Source organism: Vombatus ursinus, unplaced genomic scaffold (genome assembly GCF_900497805.2).
Source record: "Vombatus ursinus unplaced genomic scaffold, bare-nosed wombat genome assembly UNPS02014847.1, whole genome shotgun sequence".
In the NCBI taxonomy this organism is placed as follows: Eukaryota; Metazoa; Chordata; class Mammalia; order Diprotodontia; family Vombatidae; genus Vombatus; species Vombatus ursinus.
Window position 1 is genome coordinate 5,366,240 of NW_020954625.1, and position 24,860 is coordinate 5,391,099.

Sequence of the window (24,860 nt, forward strand, 5' to 3'; positions counted from 1 at the left end):
AACACCTTGAAGATAGGTAAGATATGTATAAAAGAAGATCCATGCTTCTGTGAGTGAGCCGTCAGCTAGCTCAACCCCAGAAAACAGTTTAATACCCTTCCCAGGGGTAGTTGTATCTTTATTAGATAGCCTTGTAGCAACTTATTCTGCTCAAATGGCCCTGAGCCACAGAGGTCTCCATGTCTTTGAGGTTCCCACCACCTCTGGTTAAAATACTCAAAGTAGGGTATAATGGAAAATGTGCTCATCAGAATATGAGTTGAAACTCCTCTCTCACATCACTTGTGTGACTTGGGGTAAGTCACCTCACTTGTTTGGGACTCAGTCTTGTCCTCTGCAAAATGGGAGTAAGATGCTTCAAAGACAAGGAACCCTCCTAAATCATAAAGTCAGTGATGGCCTCTCTCCTGGAGATAATCAAGGACTTCCTCCTCTCTAAAAGTATTTGATTGTTACAAGAACTTTGCATGCTAAATAAGGTGTGTCTCATTATCCTCACTTCACAATGAGGAAACTGTGGCCCGGTGGCTTGAATTGGGGCTCTGCCATTTACTTACTGTGCGACATTGGCTGAGTTACTTCACCTCTCTCGGCCGTTTCCCCAACTGTACAATGAGGAAGTTGAATTGGCCAGTTCTAAATCCTACAAAATCTCTGCTCAGATGGAAAGAGAAATGGCATGGCTCCTGCCTTCAAGGAGACTACAATCTAGTAAGGGTAAAAATAAATGCATGCCATCCATGGGAAGTAGTTATGGTTTATGAATGTAATGGAATCTTAATTGTGCTATGCGAAATGACGGAAGGGATGGTTTCAGAAAAACCTGGAAAGACTTATATTAACTGATGCAAAGTGAAGTGAGCAGAACCAGGACGACAATTGCTACAGTAACCGTGATAGTGCAAGGATGATCAGTGAATGAATTAGCGACGGTGATCCACACAATGACCTACCACAACTCCAGAGTCTTGTGACGAGACACGCTATCCACCTCCAGGTGAGGGCTGATGGACTCCGGGAAGATTGAGGCATAATTGTTTTGGACAGAGCCAATTTGGAAATGTGTTTGCTTGGCATACATGTTTGTAATGGGGGGGGGGGTTCTTTTTTGCTTTGTCAGGGGGAGGAGGGAAAAGGGAAGGGGGAGAAATGAATCTTTAAAAAATTTAATTAAAACATGTAACTATAGGGTATGAAAAGTACATGACAAAATTATTTTGCTTGATTATACAATTTATTACTAGAGCTCTGGTTTTCTTTCTTTTGCATGTGGGGAGGTGGGAGGGAAAGAAGACAGATTTTGATTAATTTTTTAAAAATTTAACTCATAAAAAGTTTGTGATACAAGTGTAATGAGATGATAAGATCAGGAAGTCAGAGCTGGAAGGGACCTTTGAGACAGGCCACAGATCAAGTTAGCCCTGGACTTGAACGAGGTCTCCTAGGCCCCAGGTCAGGGCTCTACTTTTTCACACCATATTCCCAGAGAAACTGGGAGGCAGGGAGAGCTCTCTGAGGATGCTCTGGATCTGACCACAAACCAGTGTTCCCAGTGATCTTTATTTCTTTGTCATTTTAATTTTCTTTGGACCAAACCTGTAATTTCACCGGTGTAGGGCAGGGCTGTCAAATACGCCTGCATGTGACTCGCAAGTCTCCCAAGTGTGGCCTGACCCAGATTAAAATATAATTGAATAATATTTCACAAAATAAATACATAGCAGAACATAGATGACGTTAATATGTAGTTTTTCAAGTCACTGTGACCAGCAGGGATCCTTCTATACCGGTGGCCCCTACTTTCTATGTGGGTTTGACACCACTGGCATAGGGAACCCACGGTGAGGGGACTTAGCTTAGTCTTTGAGAGCCCAGAGAGGTTCAGCGGCTTGCCTCGACTCACACAGCAGCACATGTCAGAGGCAGGACTTGAACCCAGGGCTCTTCACTGGGCTGTGCTGTGCTATGCTCCCTCCCTTCCCTGGGATGTGGGGAAGACAGCGTAAGCAATCAACTTACTATTTAAAAGGCACATTTGACAAGCCTGCTCCTACAGATACTCAAGTCGATTTTTGGTAAAGGACATAAGTAGATTCTCCCATGCTGTTAGTCGTGTGAGTGAGGAGATATTTATAAATCGCTTAGCTGCCCAGCACATAGTAGGTGCTATATACAGTAAACACTTCTTTCTTCCCCCTTCCCCCTTCTTTCTAGGCCCTGGGTATAGATATTTGCTGCTAAGAAAAGTCCCATGACATTCCACTGTCAATCATGCTTGCTACCTATGTGACCTTGGTGGACATCCCTTAATCTCTAAAGGTCTCAGTTTTCTCATCTGTAAAATGGGAAATGTGTGGCTTAAATTGCCTCTAAGATTTACCTCCTGCCTCCAGACCCAGGGTCCTATCTGTAGAGAAGCCAATCCTGGGCAGATTTAAAGACAAACTACTAAACCATCACGGCCATTCAGAAGTAGAATGGTCTGCACACAAGGGCATAGAGGGCAAGGGCAGGCCGGACGAGACCAGTGGTGAGGAGCAGGCTGCCGAGGGGCCTTGCTAGATAACATGGCTTCTGAGGTCCCTTCAGAGCTATAAGATTCTGGAAATCCTCCGGACCCAGTAAGCGGGACACCGCAGAATGGTCCCAAGGGGGCCGAGAAATGTTGTGCCTGGTGAACTTGTAGGGGTCTGCTAGAATCTGGTGCTCTGAAGGGCTCGTGACACTGTGGATGGAGGGCTGGCCTGAGTTAGGAAGACCCAAGACCCTCAGCAAGCCATATAGCTTCTGCCAGCCTCAGTTTCCCTATCTGTAAAATGGGAATAATAATAGTGATAATAGTTATGAGTGGAGCTACAGAGTAAACAGAACTTTCTTTCCAGAAATAACGGTCGTGTTGACTGGTTTATAGTGGCCAAAGCTGGAAATGAAAAGCAAGGGATCAAGAGGGGGTAAAGGAGTGGTGTCAAGGTGGTTCGATGGGACTGACACATAGTCTGCTATGGCCCTGGCTAAGTATAGTTAACCATACTTAGCTTGCCCTCACACATCTCCACAAGATGGCTCATGCGATAAGTGCCGAGACCTGAATTCAAGTTCTGTCCTCAGCACGCTTCAAACGTCACCTTGAGCAGATCACTTACCCTGGGCCTTAGTGTCCTCTCTTGTAAGATTGGGTCTGGTGGATTCTATGGTCCCTCCAACTCTAAATCTAGGTGCTTATGAGTACGTACCTCGGGGAAGGCAGACGTGGATTCTGGACCTCTGCCGGGGAGAATCAGGGGAGCGGAGACCAGGTAGATGGCACCCACGAGCAGCTCATTTTTACTAGGGTCTGTGCTCAAGCCACTGTTCCTCACCAGACTTATCAATGAGTAAGCCAAGAACAGGAAGGGCGTCGGTTAGAAACCCGCACAGGTCCTGCATTGACTCAGGGGTCCCCTCTAGACAGAGCCTCAGAAGACAACCAAACCTCAGGAGCCTGCCCACCCACTGTGCGCAGGTGAGGGCCGGCTCACGGGCTCCATGACCTTCAGCCCGCACGGATGAGACCATAATTGGGTTCCCCACAAGACCGTAACAGCCATCCCCAGTTTCCAAGTGACACCGGGTCTTGATGAGTTCAACGAAAAAAATCTCTTCTCCTTCTGAGATCCACACCTTCATTCCCAAGATTTTCCAGAAAGAATGATTCCACACCATTGAGCCGACAGCAAAAAATTTTAATGATGTTTGTCTGTTTTCTCCACAAATATCACTGTCCCGTGAGCACGGTCGGACTTCCTCCCTGTCCTAACCAAGTGGGCATGCAGTCCCTGAAGGTGGACACACCAAGAACAGCAAAGCAGACAAACATGGCGCCTCACAACATTCAGTCAATCACAGTGCGTCAGGACACAGATGGACACGGCATCCATGAAGGAGGAGGGGAGGGAATTCAAGATGGTGGCTGGGGACAAGGAAGCCAGAGGCTGAGACTCTTGGGGGCAGAGGGGAGTTGGGGGTTGGGGCCAGGTGAATTCCTCCCATGGGAGGGAGTAATTCATGAACAGGAAGAGGTAAAAACAGAGCCTGCCAACTTCACCTGGCCCTGGCAGGGCGCACGCCGGTTCAAAGGATCGTTAGTATCTGGTTGGGAACAACCGGGCAGGAGAGAATCTACTCAGTTTGGGCCAAAGAGAGAGAAGGGCCTTGGTTTGGAGGTGGCAGGCAGAAGAACGGTTCTCCCCGTCTCCTCATGAAATTCAAACCTGGCCCTCCCATCTCCAATTCTATACGGTCCAGTGTAAAGAACACCAGCTCTGGGTTCTAATCCTGTTTCTGCCTCTGAGATGTCACTTTCACTTCTGAGTCCCTTCGAGTTTCACATCCATCATCCTAGGATTTTAGGTGGCTTCCTCTGGGCCCCAGCCAGGAGAGGTGAGGAGGCCAGTGAGAGTGCCTCTCCATCTCATTCCCTAGCATCAGGGATGGGAAGGGGGGACACTCTGGTTGGAGACTACTGGCAGAGTGAGGGGAGCTGGCAGGATGACTGCTGAGATACAGTACTAGGCACGGAAAGGGAGCGACCCTCATCACACACAACATGGAAGGGTAGACAACACAACACACAGTCACACCACATCAAGTCCTTCTGGGCAGGGCAGGGAGAAGGGTGGGCTTAGGGACACGACCCATATATCCATGCCCGAAAAACCAGAACCCCCCAAATTCACGGGAATCCACAAAACATTTTGGTTTGGCCACACTTTGAGAAGTAGACCCCCTCCCACACCCGTGATCAGCCCCACCAAGGCTCCGACGGTTGGAATGGAACGGTTCACAGAGTCACACAAGACACGGCCCATGAAAACAATGAGGCAGTCCAAGGAGAAGACGGGAGGCAAGAGAGAGCCTCCAGGGGATGGGAGAGAAGAACTGACGTGAGGTGCTTTCCAGACCCTTCCTCCGACACACATACACACACACACACACACACATATACACACACACACAGAGCTAGACCATCACATGCAGCGGGTGATCACCGGACCCTCACAGCCCAGCACAGCCCCTTCCCAACGGGGACCTTCAGAAGTGAGCCAGCTGGCTTTTGCTACCAGGACGGAAGGAGCCCTCTGGTTTCTGGGTGACTCCGGGGCAGAAGTGGGTGTCTAGACACAATTTGTCATGATAATACATTTCACAGAGAGGGCAGCAGGGAAGTACTGGGCGGCTGGACCTTTCACGTCAAATCAATAAATAGCTGAGATGACTATATAAATTAGGAACTGACTTCACTAACTCACGTGTGGAAATCAGACAACCCGATGGAAATGAAGACATGCAGAACAGTGACGGGGGAGGGAAGAAGGTGGCAGGGCGGGCTGGGAAGGATGGAGCTCCCGGGGTGAGAGAGATCATCCACAGCACACACTCAATTTTGCACCCAAGTTCTTTATGCCTTGAGGCGTACAGGGCTCCACACATTGGCAGGGTCTGGTGCGCGTTCAGTTCAGGCTACCCAAGGAAGGAAGATGGAGAGTGCAGAGACGGGGGCGGGGAAGGGCAGGGGCTCCTCCGAGGGCAGGGCTCTTAGCTGGCCTTGGCCTTGGCCTCCCGCAGCCTCACCCCGACGGCCGAGATGAGCGCCGCTCCCTTCCCACTGCCATCTTCTGAGAGGAGGAATTTCACCTTACAGTCGGGGGCCAGCTCGCTCACTGTCTGATGCATGACCCTGGAGAAGCTACAAGAGAGGAGAGAGGGGGACGGTGGAGGGGGACGTCGGCCACATTCGCCGGCCCCGCTGGAACCCCCGACTCTTACGGAGCAAAGGACCCTGCTTCTGTCCTGAGAACTTGGGTTCGAATCCTCCTGCTGGTCCTTCCCTGCCTTGGACAGCTTTCTTAGTTTCTGAGGGGATCAGGTTGTACAGCCTGAGAAGGGTGGGCAGAGGGGGAGCGTCCTGCTAAGAACCCTTGTGAAAGCAGCTTGGCACAGGGGACTTGGAATCAGGAAAAGCCTCTGACACTGGGGGACCCTGGCCAAGTCACAGCTGCTGTCCCTCGCCCTTCTCACCTGTGAAAAGGGGATAATCACAGCAGCTCCCCCCTCCCAGGGTGGCTGGGAGGGTCAAACAAGACGACAAGGAAAGCACTTTGCAAAACTAAAAAGCATCAGAAATGATAGCGAGGAAGAGGAGGTGGAGGACAAGGAGGGGAGGAGGGGGGGAGGGGGAGAAGAAAGGGACAAGAAGAGGAAGAGGAGGAGGAGGGGGGCAGGGAAAGAAGAGGAAATGGGAAAGTTGTGGAAATAGAATCTCTAGGACATGGCAAATGAACTCAAGACAGAAGTGAAGAAGCAGCGGTCAGGGATGATCCCGAGGATGCCGAGGGGAGGGAACAAGCACTTATTAAGCCCCTACTGTGTACCAAGCACTGTGCCTTACAAATACCAACTTTGACTGAGATGATGATACTGCCCTTGAAGGAGACAGGAATTCTCAAGGAGAGGACGGTCTAGGGCGAGAAGACCGGCCATGAGCCAATGCCCCAGTAGGGGCACCTGTAAAATGGGCTGGAGAAGGAAATGGCAAACCAGTCCAGCATCTTTGCCAGGAAAACCCCCCATGGGTCACGGAGAGTCGGACACCACTCACAAGACCGAACCACCACCAGGGACCGATGAGGCTGAGCCCGGCCTCCCAGGAAGTGCGTCGGGGTAAGACTCACTGAGGATGGAGTTTATAGAGCGTCCCGTCGACTCCCACGGCCACATTCAGCGTTTTCAGGCCCCTGTTCTCCTTGATCTTCTGCACCACGGCCGCCATCCCAGCCCCGCAGAGCTGGGCAGCCCTCCTGGACACGATCCCGCAGACCATCTTGACGAGGATGCTGTCGTCGCAGGTGCTGTTCAGGCCCAGATCCTGCAGGATCGTTCGGACCTGGAGCAGGGCTAACCGGTCACTGCAGGAAGGCAGGGCAAGGCAAGGCGGTCAGTCATCCGGAGACACGGCTCTCCGAGCAGTCCCCAAAGATGCCGGCGAGAATCGCAGAGACAGACAGAGCCCTACGCTTGTGATGGGGAGAGAGGTGGGGGTGAAGTCTGCCTCGGTGCAACGACGTTCTTCGCAGAGCGTCTGCATCGAGCACAGATGTTGCACCAGCAGGGACCCCACAGGCCGTCTGGTCCCACTTCCTCGTTTTACAGACAGAAAAACTGAGGTCTAGCGAAGTTCTTACATGAGAAAGCTAGAGCCAGAAGGGACCTCAGACACCTAGTCCAAGCTCCCTCTCTTTACAGAAAAAGAAACTGAGGCCCAGAAAACCAAAGTAAGTTGATCAACGTCATAAAGGCAGGATTTGAACCCAGGACCAGAGTTCTTGACACTATTAATACCACACTGGTTTCTATTTTCATGTTTTCCAAGTACGTATACCCTTGTAAGGGTGGAAATTCAATTCAACAAGCATTTAATAAGCACCTGCCATGTGCTGAGGACAGAATAAAATTGAAACGAATCCTTCCTCAAGGACAAGCAGTTTTCATTCAACTGGAGAAAAACAATAGGCTTAAAGATGCAAAATATTTTGTGGGGGGAGGGGAGAAGGGAGGAGTCAAGTAAGGCTGAGCCTTGCCTACAGTTAGGGAAAAGTCCAGATGACTATCCCCACTTTACAGATGCAGTCACTGAGGCACAATGGTGACTTGCCTGAGATTTAACACGGTACCTAAGGAAAAAGGTTAGGAGCCCAGATTCTCCCTCTTGCTCACTTACCTTTCAATCTGTGATAGGAATTTGGTCTTAAAGATTCCCCGGGTTTTCAAGGTTTCAGAGATCTGACCTCGGAACAGGAAACCCTTTCGAGTGAAGTCGATTAAAATGTTTCGGACGATCTCTCCTAGGTACATGCCACTAATCATCTTCTCAAACCTGAAACAGAGAGGGGAGAGAGGTCCCGTTGAGAAGAAACCAACAATGGTCTCCCAGCCTCCATGGGATCCTACACTGCAGGCGTCCTCAGAGCATTGCGGAGGGCTCTGCCAACATCCCCACCAGCCCTCCTCCCCACGTAAGAGGCAGGTCAATGGGGAGACAGCCAGGGGAATTTCCAGAAAAATATGGCGTCCAAAGAGAAAGGAAACTGACCAAAGAGAAAAGCCAGGGCCCTCTCCTCCAAGTCTGATCCTTACTGTCAGAGGAGAGAATGAGATCGGAAGAGATTTCAAGCCACTGAGTCCAACCCTCTTGTTTTACAGATGAGGAAACTGAGGCACATAAGAGAAGTGATATACACAGGGTCACCCAGGTAGTAACTGTCTGAGGTGGAATTTAAACCCATAAGTCCACAGCCCTCTGCACTACCCCATGCAGGCAGGCTTTTTAGGATCGATAAGGGTAAAGATAGAGCAATCCCAGGCAATGCTCTCACTTAACGAGAATGAGAGCACAAAACAGAATATTGTGTCCCCTGTGGCTCAGGACACAGCCTGCTGCTTGACCAGCTGCCCAGGCCATACCCTTGGGCATTAGACCTAGTCTGACAGACAAACCCAGGGACTCATTGACTAATTTTTTTTTTTAGGCAACTGGGGTTAAGTGACTTGCCCAGGGTCACACAGCTAGTGAGTGTTATGTGGCTGAGGCCGGATCTGAACACAGGTCCTCCTGACTTTATGGCCGGTGCTCTATCCACTGTGCCACCTAGCTGCCCCAACTCATTGACTATTAGACCTGGAAGCAATCTCAGAGACTGTCTGGGTAAACCTCCCCCTTTAAAAGAAGGCTAAGGCTAAGGACCATGGGGAAGAAGTGAATGATGAAGCCGATGGAGTGTTGACTATGACCCCATGCTATCATCACATATCATGTGTTCAACAGTTGGGTTCAAGTTGGATTTGGATTTGGATTTGGAGGAGCTGGGTTCAAATCCCACCTCTGACATGGGATACCTATGTGACCTTGGGCGAGTTACTTTTCTGGGCCTCAGTTTCCTCATCTGTAAAACAAGGGAGTTGTGCCAGAGAACTCTCCAAGGTCAGTTCTCTAGATAGACGATAGATACGATGGCCTGTAAGTAAGATGGCGCTCTCTCTGAGTGCGTGATCCCATGATCATCTCTCCTCTTCCATACCTGGAGGTCACCCTACATCGGCTACAGAAGAGCTCCGAGAGGAAGCCTTCCTAGCTGATGACATCACTCAACAGCCTTTACTAATAAGCAAGGTCCCAGGGCCAGGTCCCGCGATAGCAGCCTAAAACCACCAGGTGGCGCCAACGACTTCCAACATGGTTCCCCAAGCATCTGAGTTGCTTGGACACTACCAGTTAAACAGAAAAGCAATGACGTCAGGAAGGAAGCTGGTCAGCCATCCTTCTACTCCGGTAGTGTTATAAAAGGGTGTTACTGTCCTGGCAGAGTGGTGTGGATGGTAGCCGGGAGACTTGTGAGGGACTTTGTAGAGGGGTTTGGGTCCTTTCTCCACAGCTCAAAGGCACCTCGGAGGAAACCGAGGCCCAGAGAAAGGGCATGGTTTGCACAAGGTCACACAGGGAGTACGGGACGGAGCTGGGATTTGAAGCCAGGATCCCAGTCATCTCACACTGCCCTCGCCTCCCTCCAACAGGACCTTACTCCTTTCAAACCTGTCCTTAGAACCTCTCATCTCTTTCCCACAAAACATTCTGGGTTTTCCAGTAAAAATAAAGAACTTAAAACTCATCTGCGGTACATACCCTAGCATCTGGGGCTTCACTCCAATGGTAGCTAAAAGGTTACTGGGACCCAGAGGCTGGAGTTTCCAAATGGAATGGACAAAAGTCCTAGGGAGACTCTGGGAAGCCACAGAGATCAGAAAGCCAAAAAGCTGTCTCGTGACAGCATGTGACCAAAAAATTAACAAGGGGTATCGTTGGGCAGCAGGCAGGAAAGTCTGAGCCCTGGGTTCAAATGCTTTCTCCGACACTGACTAGTCATGTGTCCTTGGCTAAGTCTTTTCTGAGCATCCACTCCTTCATCTGTAAAATGTTCACTCCTGTATGAGATAGGAGTCACCAACTCTATTCCTTCCAGTAAGGTGGAAGACCACCAGCCCTTTCCAAGGGCTTCCGATAGCCCCCCAGGCTTTCTCTGAGGCCCTCCCACACTGTTACCTGCACTCTACTGATGTTCCAACCTAAGAGCCCTGGGGCTTTGCCACCTCCCCTAGGGCTGAACCCTCATGAACCTTCTTACATGTTGTCACCCCAGTTGGAGCGTGATTTTCCTGAGGGGAGGGGCTATCCAGCCTTTTCTATTTGTATCCCCAGCACTTAGCACAGTGCTTGGCACATAGTAGACTCTTAAACACATCCACCTTCCCTGTTGCCTTTCTTTGCTTCCTTCCCTTGCTCCCTTCCCCCTTCCTTCCTTTCTCCTTTCTTTCCTTCCTTCCTTCCCTCTTTCTTTCCTTCCCTCTTCCTCTCCTTCCTTTCTCCTTTCCTTCCTTCCCTCCTCCTTCCCTCTTTCTTTCCTTCCCTCCTCCTTTCCTTCCTTCCTTTCTCCTTTCCTTTTCTTCTTTCCTCCCTTTCCTCTTTCTTTCCTTCCTCCCTCCTTTCCTTCCTTCCTTTCTTCTTTCCTCCCTTCCCTCCTTCTTTCTTTCCTTCCCTCCTGCTCTCCTTCCTTCCTCTCTTTCCTTCTTTCCTTCCTTCCTCCCTCCTCTCCTTCCTCCCTTCCTTTTCTTCATTCCTTTCTCTTTTCTTTCTTTCCTTCCTTCTTTTCTTCTTTCCTCTCTTCCCTCCTCCTTCCCTCTTTCTTTCCTTCCCTCCTCCTTTCCTTCTTTTCTTCTTTCCTCCCTTTCCTCTTTCTTTCCTTCCTCCCTCCTTTCCTTCCTTCCTTTCTTCTTTCCTCCCTTCCCTCCTTCTTTCTTTCCTTCCCTCCTGCTCTCCTTCCTTCCTCTCTCCTTTCCTTCTTTCCTTCCTTCCTCCCTCCTTTCCTTCCTCCCTCCTCTCCTTCCTCCCTTCCTTTTCTTCATTCCTTTCTCTTTTCTTTCTTTCCTTCCTTCTTTTCTTCTTTCCTCCCTTCCCTCCTCCTTCCCTCTTTCTTTCCCTCCTTCCTCCCTCCTTCCCTTTATGGGACAATTCCCTTCTTCTCTCAAGCCCATTCTGCATCTCACTGAACCCTAGACAAATACCTTTGCTTGTTAGGATTGAGGGAATAATCATCCACGATTTTGTCAAATTCAGTCCTAATGTCGTCCAGGCATCCATTGTCCCCAAAGGCACCCCACTCCATGTTGATGCACATCCGTCCCTCGTTGCCCTCCACCATCTCAATATTCTTCATCTCTTCCATATAACATGCATTGCTGCCGGTCCCTAAATTGGACAAAGGAGGCGAATGATAAGACCGATGGTTTCATACAACTACAGACTTAGGGCTGGAAAGTTTGCCTCGCCCCCCCCATCTTACAGAAGAGGAAACATGATATGCCCAACGTCACACAGGGAGTAAGGAGAAGCAGGAACCAGAACCAGGTTCTCTGGCCCCAAATCCAGCACTTTCTGTGCTCAGGATTCTTTGTTTTTTTGTTTTGTTTTGTTTTGTTTTTTTTGGTGAGGTAATCAGGGTTAAGTGACTCGCCCAGGGTCACACAGCTAGTAAGTGTCAAGTGTCTGAGGCTGGATTCTCAGGATTCTTTGTCTCTATGGAGGTCATGGCTTTGCAACTTTACGACCTGGTGTTACAGAAAAAATAAAGTTTGAAGTCAAAGGGCTCAGGTTCAAATCCAGCCTGCGCCACTTACTACCTGTGTGACCCTGGGCATGACTTTCAGCAATTCCCTGTATGCTAAAACTCTCTTCCTTGCCGCCATCATAAAGATTTTTATTCCCTCAGGAAGAGCATCTTAAGGAGGAAAGAACCTAATTCATACTGAGATGGCAATGACTGACAGTTTTGTGGGCAAACCTTTGGAAGCTTTTATACTTTGAAGGCCACAAAATGTTAAAGGGCCTAGGAGGGCCTGGGACCCACTTTGGGAGAGATTTTCTACAGAAAATCCAAGGGAGGTCGGAGTAGAAGAACAGCAGAAAATGAGAAAGGCCAGATGGGTGTTGTCTGTCCAGACAGGGAATGGTCATTGATGCTACAGTAACAGGATTGCTCTGCAACAAACGCTGGAATCTCAGCCTCTCTGGCCCCCAGAGTGCCGATTAGGGGTCCTGCTCATCTAACGCCCGGAGAACAGACATTCAAAATCAGTATTTGCAAAAGCAGAGCCAGGGAATCAGCACACAACAGAGAAATCAATAAAAATCAACCCAGCAGAGAAGGCAAGCATAGCCCAGAAGAAGAGACGGGAGAATCTGCAGATTCTTGTCCTTGTCTGCAGAAATCAACAAGTCAATAAGCATTTATTAAGCACCCGCTGTGTGCCAGCCTACTGAGCTCAGTGCTGGGGATACAAAGAAAGGCAAAAATAGGCCCTGTCCTCAAGGACCTTACGTCTAAGGGGGGGGGACACCACCTTCAAACCACTATGTGCGTTTACGAGACCTATGCAGGAGATAGAGGCGATCTCAGAGGGAAGGTGGAGGTGGGGCGCCATGGGTGAGGAGCTCTACACAGACCATCAGCCTCGGTCATTCTGTTCATTTGGTTGTTCTGTTCCCCGCCTCCCCCCCTCTTTCTGTCATATTTATTCTCTGCAACAAGGATGGCCTTCAGGGGAAGGGAAGGAAGGGAGGGGCATCAGGAACATTTTTAAAAAGCGAATAATGTGTTGGAGGAAGGAATGCGCCCCCCACTCAAGGACGGGAGAGAGCAGTCTAGGAAGGCTGAGCTGGACTCTGCCCAGGGCAGGCTGCACCTGCTGGAGACAGCACCAATGGCCTGAGGGTCTGTGGGGTAACACTGCCTTTCCTGGACCCCCGAGGGCCACCTGTCTGTCAGGCATGTCCTGGGAGAGATTCTTGTGGAGGAGAAGGTGGGTTTAAACCCTGCCTCCACACTGACTAGATGTGTGACCCTGGCCAGGCTCTTTGCCTGCCTGCCTCAGTTTCCTCATCTGTAAAATGAGGACTTCCCGGGTCCCTTCCACTTCTCCTGTACAGAAGATGGCCCCGAAGTCCCTACTCTCCTAGAAAGTGACTCAGGGTTCCTGGCTTCAGCTCTTGCTGTCAAGAGCTCCCCTTCACCTGTGACTCACTTCCCAGGGAGCCTCTGACCCAGCTGCCCTTTCCGGGGCTGGGTGTGTTTTTTTTGGGCAGGAAGGCAAACCACACTGGGCCCCAAATCTGCCTCATCACCCTACCTCGGCATTTTTAGACCCAGTCCCAGACAAGGGGGAAGAGTTTTGCAAAAGAAGGAAAACGACCCCAAAGGAAGGTTATTTCTATGGAGGATCCTCAGCTTTATCTACAGGAATTGAAAAAAAAATCCTAGCCCTGGCTGTGTGGTCAAGTGGCTGAGCAGCAGGGCGGGGCCCTGGAAATGTCTCGCTGAGGCCTGGACTGTTAAGGGGGGGGGTTGGGGAAGGGCAGGGGGACCCCTGGCTTTCCTTCTGGGTGTTTGTGACTCACGCCAATCACTTTCTTTTTTATTGGTGAGGCAATTGGGGTTAGGTGACTTGCCCAGGGTCACACAGCTAGTAAGTGTCAAGTGTCTGAGGCTGGGTTTAAATTCAGGTCTTCCTGACTCCAGGGCCAGAAGGCATTTGATAAATGTTTAATTATCTTCAGCAAACATTTTTTTTTTTTTTTGTGAGGCAATCGGGGTTAAATGACTTGCCCAGGGTGACACAGCAGTGTCAGAGGCCGAATTTGAACTCAGGTCCTCCTGACTCCAGGGCCAGTGCTCTATCCACTGTGCCACCTAGCTGCCCCTCAGTAAGCATTTATTAAGCACCTATTATAGGTAAGGCCTTTTACTGATAGTCTTAGAACCAAGCAAAGGGCCTTGTAACCAGCATTATGGGCAGGGTTGTATTCCAGGTGCTAGGTTTACAAAGATAAAACAAAAACAGGCCTTGATCTCACGAAGCTTACATTCTGCTATTCTGAAAGAAGGCTGCTTCACAAATGCTGAATGACACTCAACTATGGGATTCCAATCCATATTCCTTAATATAACAGGCATCACGGTACAGTGGTTCTAATCCTGGTTCTAATCCTGCCTCTGACCTGACTACCTGGTGTTACCCCACGTCATCCCTCTGGCCTCAGTTTCCTCATCTGTAAAACAAGGTGTTGCCCTACATGACCTCTGAGGCCCCTTCCAGCTCAACATCAATGACCCTAATATAAATGTGCTCCAATGAGTCCGTGATCTCACTGACATGGGAATTCCCTGCAAAATGTGGCAAACAGCAAGCCCGCCATGCCCGCCCATCCCAGTAAACTCTCATCTGTGCCTTCCCATAAAATCACCCCATGAGGTCTGCCCAAGGGTCTTTCTGGCATTCTCCCAGCTAACCAAGGAACCATACAGAGTAAGTACTTGATAAATCTTCAATCAACTTTTTAACTTGAACCCGGCACACATACTCCAGGTAAGCACAACAGTGGCGTTAAAATTCAGATCTTTAGAAGAGACCTTATAAACCACATGGAGCAGAGAAGGTCATCACAAAAGGCCAGGAGGCAGAAGTAGTGTCCTTTGGCCAAAGGATGAAGTCTGGTCAGTGGCGAGCAGCTTCCCATCTCCCTTTTCAGGCTATCTCCCACCTCGGGCTCCTGCACCTTATTTTCCCCGGGTCTCACATACATAATGATCTCCTGCCGGCTTTTGGCTGCCAAACCTGGCCTGGAGTCTGGAAGACCTGAGCTCAAACCTGGCTTCAGACACTTGTTAGCTGTGAGATCCTGACCAAGGCATTTAACCTCTGCTTACCTCAATTTGCTCAACTAAAAAAATCTTGCTGCGAGGATCAGATGTGGCAATATCGGTTAAAAAGTACAGTGCCTCTCCTTTTCCCTCTCCCCTTCCCCACTGCCCTCCACCACCAGGTTTCTCTAGACCACCGCCAGGGTCAATACTCTGTCCTCAGGCCCACGTCTCCTTACTTCAAGCATCAGGACTAACATACCCTCCATCCCTGCAATCCCACAAAACAATCCCACACAAAAGTGTCATCAGATAAGGACTGAGTGAAAGAACTGGCATGTGTCTCCTGGAGAAGATGGGTTAGACTTACTCTGCTTCAGCATGGAGTACAGAACAATGGGCAAAGACGGAGAGATGCCAGTGTAGACGCTGAAGTTCAGAAAAAACTTCCTATCTGTGAAAGCTCTCCAAAAAGTAGAATAGGATGGCCTCCCCCCCACCCCCTGCCAGAGACCTTCAAACAGAGGCCGGGGTGCTGTACTAGGGATTCCTTTGGTGTATGGCTGGGTGGGTGGCCGCCGGGGATCCTTCCAATTCTCAGGCTCTGGGATTCTAGGTCAACCAGAAGCTAACTGTTTAATAAAATATCCCTTCGAGGCCACGTGCCTTTGAATATACCAAGAGAAAACACAAAGGAATCCTACCCTACAAACAACTGAAGGGCCATTATTTGGGGCAAGTGAAGGGTTATGGGCACACTTCCAAGGACCCCAGAATGGGGACTCCCCACACACGTCTGCAGCCTATAAGCAAGGCTGGCAATAATTCCTATGCTAATCCCCAGGAGGTACCAGGCCCGCAGGAGCCACAGCTCATCTGAGACTCACCTACGATGAGTCCAATTTCGCAAGTCGGCTCTTCATAGGCACAGGTCATCATGGTGCCCACTGTGTCATTGACCAAGGCCACAACATCCAGATCAAATTCCTTTGGAGAGAGCAGGATGTGGGATGAGATCAGATAGAGCACAGATCTCGGGTTTTTTGATTTTTGTGTTTTAATAGGAGCCTGTAAAACACTCACTGGCCTTTTGGTTTTACCCCATCTGGAGAACTGCGTTTGGTTCTGGGGATCGCAGTTCAGAAAGGGAAGAGGAATGGTAGTGTGGGCCATAAATCCAAGGCACTAGAAGATCTGAGTTTGAATCCTGTCTGTACGTTTACTCCGGGTGGGACCTTCTCTAAACTAAAAATCCCACACTCTCTTCACTGACTTCATATGGTGTGTTCTCCAGTCCTCTAACCACAATGGTCACCCTCCTTTGGATGTGAGTACCATGCACCGTACAGGAAAGAGCGCCAACTTGAGATTCAGATAACACAGGTTCAAATTCTGTCTCTGATGCTATGTGACCTCAGGCAGGGCCCCTGGGCCTCAGTTTCCCTACCTATGAAATAACGAGGTTGAGCTCTAGCAGGGGTGTGTGGCCTGGCCCCCTTGGGCAGAGTGGTGAAGCCCATGGACCTCTACTCAGAAATAATGTTGTTTCTTGATTGAAAGAAAGGCTAACGTGGCTAATATAGAAAGAGGCTTTGCATGACTTCACACTGATATCATACTGCTTTCCTTCTCAATGGAGGGGAGGAAGAGAAGGAGAGGAGGAGGAGCTGGAGGGACGGAGAGAATTTAGAACTCAACATTTTAAAAATGCTAAATGTATAATTGACATCATACTGCTTGCCTTCTCAATGAGTGGGGGAAGGGCTGAAGGAAGGGAGAGAATTTGGAACTCAACATTTTAAAAAACGAATATTACTTTAGAGATGAGTGACAATAAAGTTGTCATTTTTTTCTCCATCCGTGTTCACGGACCCCCTGAAAGAGATCCACGGACTCCTTTAAGAACTCTGTGACATTCAACGTTCTAAGGTTCCTCTCAGCTTTAGGTTCTAACATTATTAGAATCTAGTAATATTCTAGGTTCCAAATTCTCAGTTTCTTTCTATTTTCAATATTTAGTGTTCTAAGAGAGGCCCTGGCCAGCTCCAATACCGTGGGTTCTAAGGTCTCTCACGACCCTGCTATTTTATGATTCCATGTATTTCACTATTGAAAGATTGGTAAACAGAGAAACAGAATGTTTGAGCAGCTAAAGCTGTCAGGGGCAGTGGTTTGTCAAAGAGCCAGCCTCAGAGTCGGGGATACGTGTCTACCCCATCCTGGTTGTGTGAACCTGCTCAAAGTCACTTAGCGTCTCCTGGCCCTGGAAGGCAGAGGAAGGGAATAATCGCGTATGTAGTACCTACTGTGTGCCAGCCTCTCCAAGGCTGGGGTGCGGAGGAGGCGCCCAGCTCTGAAATTGCCCCACTCGGGTCCAGGCTGTGGGGCCTCACGAACACCCAGCAGCAGAGGAATAGTCAGGTGAGGGTAAGCCAAGTCAAAGCTGTTACCTCTCTCCTTTTAATTGCTTCTCTCAGCAAGGTGGGCACATCGTTTCCTACACAGTTAGACGCATTGAATCCCTTAGTCCACGTGACCAAGATGCCCTAAGGAAAGAGAAAGTTTGTTTTTAGCGAACGAGTCCTCGCAGGCCACTCACAACACAGAAAACATGATTTATAAAATGGACAAGTATTTAAAAAAAAAAGCCGACCACCAATGATTCAAGTATTTAAAATCCCACAGCTTTCACGGTGCTTCCCCACTGATGCTCATCACAGACCAGTGAGGGAGAGATGGAGGCTTCGTAGCATTGCCATAGGACTGAGGGAACACAGCGCTGGCCGGCCCAATGAGCCTCCCAGAGCATCCGTGAATGGGAGAAGTACAGGCTTCGTTTAAGAGGGAGGGGCCCCAAGGAGCCAGACTTCTATCCCCCACGCCCTGGGAGTCAAAGCACGGACCCAGGATGCAGCACAACTCACCCCATCCAGGCTTGTCTGTCGGCAGGGGAAGGAAAAGGTGAAGCCTAGAGGCAGCCGGGCGCCCTTGATGCCCATGTAATCCAGGAAGTCAGAGATGCAGGAGACGATGTGGTCAAAGAGCTGGGGGAGAAGAGAGGCAGAGAACCACACGTGACTCTTCCAGGGAGAGCCTACGCAGACCAAGCCAGGCTACCGAGCCCCAACCCAGGACTCCAATACTCCAATCCTGACTCACACAGTCACGTGGCATGTCTGAGCCTCAGTTTCCTCATCTGGAAAGCGAGGCACCTGGATTCAATGACCTCTACGGTCCTTTTTAGATCTAAATCTACGACCTTCAGGACAGTCTTTCTGAGCATTAGACTTGGAGTCAGGAAGACCTGAGTTCAAATCCAACCTTACTAGCTGGGCAAGTCACTTAATCTTGGTCTGCCTCAGTTTCCTCATCTGTAAAATAGGGAGAATAATGGTACCTATCTCCCAGGATTGATGGGAGGAGCTTTATAAATCCTAAAGCACTATTTAAATTCTAACTATTATTATTTTATTTTTATTACTGCTAGCTATTTTTATTTTTTATTGTTGTTATTATTATGCTGAAACACTCTTAAGGCACTATGTAAATGCTAGCTATTTTTTTTATTGTTGTTTTTGCAGCAAAACACTGACACTTAAGGTCCTCTGGGGTACTAGTTAGTTTTCCAAAGAAATAAATTTAATAGAATTATTACTAATAGATTTAATAGAACAGAAATAGATTTAAATATCATTAAATACACTTAAATAAATATTAATTTAAATGAAATATTAACAGATTAAAATGTTATTAACAGCATGTGGGTACCTATCAGCCCACACCTGGAAGGAGGCAGTCGGTGCCTCTTCAGGTATGTGTCATAGCCCTGGGAATGAACATGGCCTGACTCCACCAGGAAAGCCCCCCTCATCTCCCTCTCTCACCTCCTCCCCGGTGCCCTGCATCGCTTCCTCAGGGATGGCGTAGATCTTGTTGTGCATTTCCACACTTCTCTTTTTCCCGCTGCGGATCTTCACCAACAGGACCCGGAAGTTTGTGCCGCCAAGGTCCAGGGCCAAGAAGTCTCCATTCTCTGTCAGGAAGCAAGAAGCGCAAGCATGTTGGAAAGCAAGGGTGTTGGGGCATCGTCATGACCAGGCTGCTGCCCGCTCAGAAACATTCAAGGTTTCAAGAGGAAAGCTCAGATCGCAGAAAGGGTGCTCCAATGGCGCTCCCTCATGCATGTGTGAGTGAGCGTCCTCAGCTGTGGTCTCGACCTTCCTCAGACCTGAAGGGCCCTGGGATGACCCACTGACCTCTCTAAAGGGCACTCACAAGATGAATGGGGATGCCTGTTGCCGCTTCTCGGAGAATGAAGACGATTCACTCCAGGTCCCCCAGAAAGTGACAGGGGCAAGCGGGACCACGTCCCCTCCCTCACCCAGGGGAGCTCACCGGTCCCGTCGGGGGTGCCGCAGACGAAGGACGGCAGCATCTTCACCGTGGCTGATTCATTGGTCTTCTTCTGTAACCCACGATCCATCTCTATCCTCATCCTATCCTTCACCTGCATCAGCTGCTCGGTGCTGAGCTTGAAGGAGGCCAGTATCTCCTCCATCTGCCTGTGCTGCTCGGCCAGCCGATAGGCCACGGCGGTCACCATGGCGGCCCCCTTGCCGCTCCCGCTCTCGGAGAGGATGAAACGCACGTCGCAGTCGGGAACCAAGCGCCGCAGGGTCTTGTGGAATCGACGGGAATACCTAATTGTGTGTGGGGGGGGGGACGATGTCGTCAGATTCATGGGACCAGTTACACACATGTCTATCTACTCCACCACCGCCATCACCCCACACGCATGCCATGGTGCAAAGAGAAGCACCAGCGATCTCAGAGATCATGTTTTATAGGTTCTGCCCCATGTCGTAAGAAATATTCAGAGCCTACTTAGGAAGAATGGGGCCATGTCGGGGGAAATTTTTTCAAACCTAATCTGCATTCAATGTTTATACAGGGTACCCCAAAGGTGATTTTTTTTTTTAAGTTTTAAAAAGCTTCTAAGGTAGTAAAGATAAAACCACACCAAGAGTTTTGGGTCACTCCACCATGTAATACTACTTTGCATTTATAAGGAGTGTTGGGGGAAGAGGGGATGGAGAAAAGGGACAGTGCACAGAACACTGGACCTGGAGTCAGGAAGACCTGAATCTGTCTCCTGCCTCAGTGATTTACTAACAGTGTGACTCTGGGTAAGTCACTGAATTTTTTGTGGTTTCCTCACCGGAAAAGTGGAGAAAATCACAGCACTTAGCTCACAGGGTTGTTGTGAGATGACACACGTCAGGCGTTTTGCACGCCTAAAAGCATCATCTGCTAGCTATTATTATTATTATTATTATTATTGTTATCATTACAGATTAGATAGCACTTTCCACAGACATCATGCTTCTGTTGGCTCTCAAAGCTTATCAGCTCCCTCTCTGGGGTGGACAGCATTTTTCATCACGGGTCCTTGGACACCATGGAATTGTCTTGGGTCACCGTCCTCACCAGAGCAGCCAAGCCTTCACAGCCGATCATCGTACAATATTACTGTTACCGTGTACGATGATAGCAGGAGGTGACTTCTAACCCATTCTTGCATGGGGCTTCTCTTTGTACCTGGAGCCCGAATAAAAGCTGTGTCTCATCACTCTGATGGTCTCTGAAGGCTCACACAGATGACGGAGGGTGAGAGATGGTTTCCCGTACCTCGCAAAAGGTGTAATGTAACAGGTTGACTAGGAGGCTGACTTACCGTATTTGTGGGATTACCAGGACAAAACCAGAAGTTACTTAATTAACTCAGCATGTCACTTGAATACCGTGGGTGAGCCACTTAACTCTGAACTTCAATTTCCTCTCAGCTATAAAATGAGCAAACTAAGACCCAGAACAAGTGTGCTTCACATGGTTGCCCGAAGATTAAATGAGATGGTGTATGGTGGCATGATGAGATGCCAGCTGGCCCTGGAGTCAGGAGGACCCGAGTTCAAATGCAGCCTCAGCAGCTTACTAGCTGTGTGACCCTGGGCAAGATAATTCACCCCGTTTGCCTCAGTTTCCTCATCTACCAAATGAGCCAGAGAAGGAAATGGCAAACCACTCCAGTATCTCTGCCAAGAAAACCCCAAATGGGATCATGGAGAGTTGGATACAACGGAAAAGACTCAACAAGATGTAACTAACTTTGTATAAAAACATCAGCTATCACAATTTGTTAAGGAGAAAAGGAGGTGGTAAGGAGGATGGGGGGGGGGGGGGGAAAGAAGCCATGAAGGAAATGAACCATGGACTGGCAGAGGACTTTAGGACTGGAAATGACTGGTGAGACCTTTTGTGGATCAAAATGAATTAACCATATATATGTAAAGTGCTTTACAAACATCCCAATGCACCATCATCATCATCATCATCATCATGGAAAAGCAAAAGGGAAAGCAGACAGGAACCCCTAAGGGTCATGAGGAGGTGGGGCCCAGGAGGACCTTAGGATGGTGACTCAGATGCCTGAATCCAAGCTCCCTTAAGAAAATGGATTCTTTCTCAAGGACCTGGGACGTCCCTCCAAATCACACTCTGCATCTTTCCCAAGCGGAATTTCAGAGTTGAAAGGGACCTTGCAGCCCTCCAGTCCAGCCCATCTCTGAAAAATAATTCTTCCAGTCTGTTTTCCCCTTTCGTTTTTCAATAATAATTATTATTAAATATAATAAAAATAGTAAGAGCTAGCATTCACATTAAAAAATCACTTTACATATGATCAATTCATTTATTCGTGGGTTAAAGACCTTCAGGTAAAGGGTAGTTCACTACCTCCCAAGGAATACCACTCTATGTTTGAATAGCTAGGAAGGCTTTCCTCAAACCTGCTTAAATCTGTCCCTTTGCCAGTTTCACCCACTGTTCCTACTTCTGCTCTCTTGGGCTAAGGAGGGAAGCATGATCTGCTGAAAAGAACACCAGGTTTGAATCCTGTCTCTGACCTCTGGTCTAATCACTTCACCTGCTGGACCTCAGTTTCCCACTCTGTAAAAAAGAGGGTGTGGCAGTGGATAGAATACCGGTCCTGGTGTCAGGAGGACCTGAGTTCAAATCCAGCCTCAGACACTTACTAGCTGTGTGACCCTGGGCAAGTCACATAACCCAGACTGCCTCCCCCAAAAAGGGAAGAGGAGAGGTGGAAGTAGGGTTTTTCTAGTTCCTTCTAGCTCTAACAATCCATTATCTATCATTCTATAATTCTAAAACCTAATCCCTACTCAACAGGACAGTCCTACCCTTTTCACCTCAACATACCCAGTCCTTCCAACCAATGCCCATATGGCAAGACCTCTCTGTGAGTCAGTTTTCTAACCTGAGTCCATTTGGCCATCTCCTATCTGCTGGGGCTGGCGCTGACCCAACTGTCGTCAGATCTCCCCTCTGCCTCAGGTTCTGCCTGCCTGATCGATCAGTCAATCAATCAATCAGCTCATCTACAAGCAATGCTTGGTTTATCAGGCATTAGTCACAGAGATGAAAGACTCACTGGGGATGAAACTTGTAAAGCGTCCCGTCAACACCCACGGTGGTCCGCAGCCGCGTCGTGCCCTTGTTTTCTTTCAGGCGAGCCAAGATGCCAGCCAGCAAGGCAGCCACCAGGTTGGCTGACCGGTGTGAGACGATGGCACACACATGCTGGACGGAGATGCAATCCTCAGGGGACGGCTCCAAGCCCAGGTTGGTCAGGATTTCTTGGGCTCTTTGGAGGCCTTCCTTAGTTCTATAAGGTGAGAGAGTCATATTAGGGTCTACGAAGGGCAGGGTCACACAAGAGATCACAAGTTACCCAGAGTCAGACACAGGTGACTGACCGTGGAACTGGGGAACTGCATGGTGCAGTGGATAGAGCACCAGTCCTGGAGTCAGGAAGACTCATCTTCCTGAGTTCAAATCTGGTCTCAGACACTAGCCGTGTGACCCCAGAGAAGTCACTTCACCTTGTTTGCCTCAGTTTCCTCATCTGTAAAATGAACTGGAGAAGGAAATGGCCAACAACCCCAGTATCTCTGCCAACAAAAGCTCAAGTGAGGTCATGAAGAGTCAGACACGACGGAAACGACTCAACAATAAAATCAAGAATCTGATAGGGCCACAAGGAAGACCCGCCATGTTGGATGATGGAAAGCGCTACATTAATTGGGGCATATGGCTGGAGCAAAGAAGTAGCATGACCAGCCATGAGTGATTACTAACAGATAAACTGTAGCAGGGGTTCTTCTCCTGGGGTACAAAGACCCCAGAGGGCTCCGTGGATAGATTTCAAAAGGTCCACAAACTTGGATGGGGGAAGAAGGTTACATTTTTATTTCAGTATAATCAATTTCCTTTATAATCTTACACAGTTTTTCTTATGCATTTAAACATGTTATTCGGAGAAGGTTCATAGACTTCACTAGACTGCCAAAGGGATATAGAATGCAAAAAAAAGTTAAGATTTTAGGATTTTTTATGATTATAGACTGATAGCAAGAAGGGACATCAGAGATCACGTAATCTAATCCCCTTCCTGTACAGAGAAGGAAGGAAAAGCAGAAGCAAACTCAGGACAAGAGGAGGGACCAAGACAGATAAATCCCGATGGCAATTGAGAGCGACTTCATATTGACTTCTCTGCATCCGTTCTTTTCTCTCCCGATAAAACGTAAGCTTGTTGAAGGTAGGGACTGTCTTGCTTTGCATTTCCAGCTCCTACCATAGTGCCTGGCTTACAGCAGGTGCTTCATAAATGCTTGTTAAATGGAAAAACCACAAAGATGCCCAACCTCAGTCTTGGCCCACCCCACTATTATCATCTAAAGGCTGGCACGTAGCCAAGCCCACTCTGTAAGCGAAAGTTTCAGTGACTGACGAAATCAGGTGTTCCAATGTAGACGACCCACCCCCAAATTCCAATGATATTCCAGTGTCCGCTTGGCGTCCTCTGTTAGAACAGGGATGCTACCTGAAGCTCCAGCTCCCAGAATTTCAGTTGGAGTGAACCTCAGAGGTCACCTGGTCCAGCCTCTACCCTCATCTGGTCTCAACCTCACCCCTGAAAAGTGGTCATCCAGCCTTGCTTGAAGGCCTCCAATGAGGGGAAACTCACCACCACCCAAGGCAGCCCGCTCCACTCCGGGACAGCTCTCGTCGTTAGCAACGATCTCAAACCCAAACTTCTGATGTCCCCCATTATTCTAGTGCTGCCCGCCCTTTAGGGCCAAGAAGAACAAGTTCATTCTCTCTTTCTGTTAACAATCTTTCAAACACTTGACTGACTCTGGTACGGCAGGCTGCTCACCATCCTTGGTGCTGTCCTATAGAATCAGGGGTTCTTTACTTCATTTTTTTGGTATTATGGACACTGGTTTTGTTTTTTTGGCAGTCTAGTAAAGCCTATGGAACCCTTCTTAGAATGTTTTTAATTGCATCAAATAAAATACACAGGATTACAAAGGAAACCAATTATACTGAACCATAGCTATTAACACGTTAAAACAACAACCACCCAATTCACAGCTCCCCCCAAAGTCTATCCACAGATCCCTTGGGAGGGAGTGCAGTCTGTGGCCCCAGGCTCCAGCCGCCCTCCGGCTCATCAATATCTAATTTTCAGCGCTCTTAAGACTCTTGAAACCTTCACTCGGTTTTGCCCTCAAGGGGAGAGACGTTGACTAGCAAACACAGCACACAAGAAGAGTGAATTCCTGGGTTTCTTATTTAATACTCAGAAGCAGCTGCTGGATTGCCAGGCAAAATGCTTAAGGCTAGAATTATAGTCCCCTCTGTGTTGAGCTTTGAACAAGTCACTTAAAAGGAAATTCTGGGGGGAAATGCTCAAGAATCTGAGTCCTGAGGATTTTTAATCCTTGCTCCATCACCCAAACCATCTGCTTTCTGGCTCATCACTCCCTCGGCTGATGTCAGCACTGTCCCTGCCCCTCCCCAACCCATTCTTTCAGGGCTCAGTCAAGGGAAGCTTTGAAGCTAATTGCGGTAGCCAGTGGTGCTGTGATTTGGATGCTGTGGCCAGTCTAAGATACCTTCTGAATGGACCAGTGGAGGACAGACCAGGCAGGA

The 24,860-nt window shown here is 48.8% G+C and overlaps 1 protein-coding gene across 1 annotated transcript in view; it reads right to left on the minus strand.

Moving 5' to 3' along the window:
- Positions 1-3,701: 3,701 nt before the first annotated feature.
- Positions 3,702-24,860, minus strand: part of HK1 (hexokinase 1) — an 89,680-nt gene continuing 68,521 nt past the window's right edge. The window contains exons 9-18 of the mRNA XM_027840596.1: positions 22,291-22,524; positions 19,179-19,483; positions 18,668-18,816; positions 17,708-17,827; positions 17,234-17,329; positions 15,671-15,770; positions 11,152-11,335; positions 7,757-7,912; positions 6,711-6,944; positions 3,702-5,725 (exon numbers count right to left, since the gene is read on the minus strand). Of these exons, the coding sequence (XP_027696397.1) occupies positions 5,575-5,725; positions 6,711-6,944; positions 7,757-7,912; positions 11,152-11,335; positions 15,671-15,770; positions 17,234-17,329; positions 17,708-17,827; positions 18,668-18,816; positions 19,179-19,483; positions 22,291-22,524 (1,729 nt within the window). The 3' untranslated portion in view covers positions 3,702-5,574. The remainder of the gene's footprint in view (positions 5,726-6,710; positions 6,945-7,756; positions 7,913-11,151; positions 11,336-15,670; positions 15,771-17,233; positions 17,330-17,707; positions 17,828-18,667; positions 18,817-19,178; positions 19,484-22,290; positions 22,525-24,860) is intronic.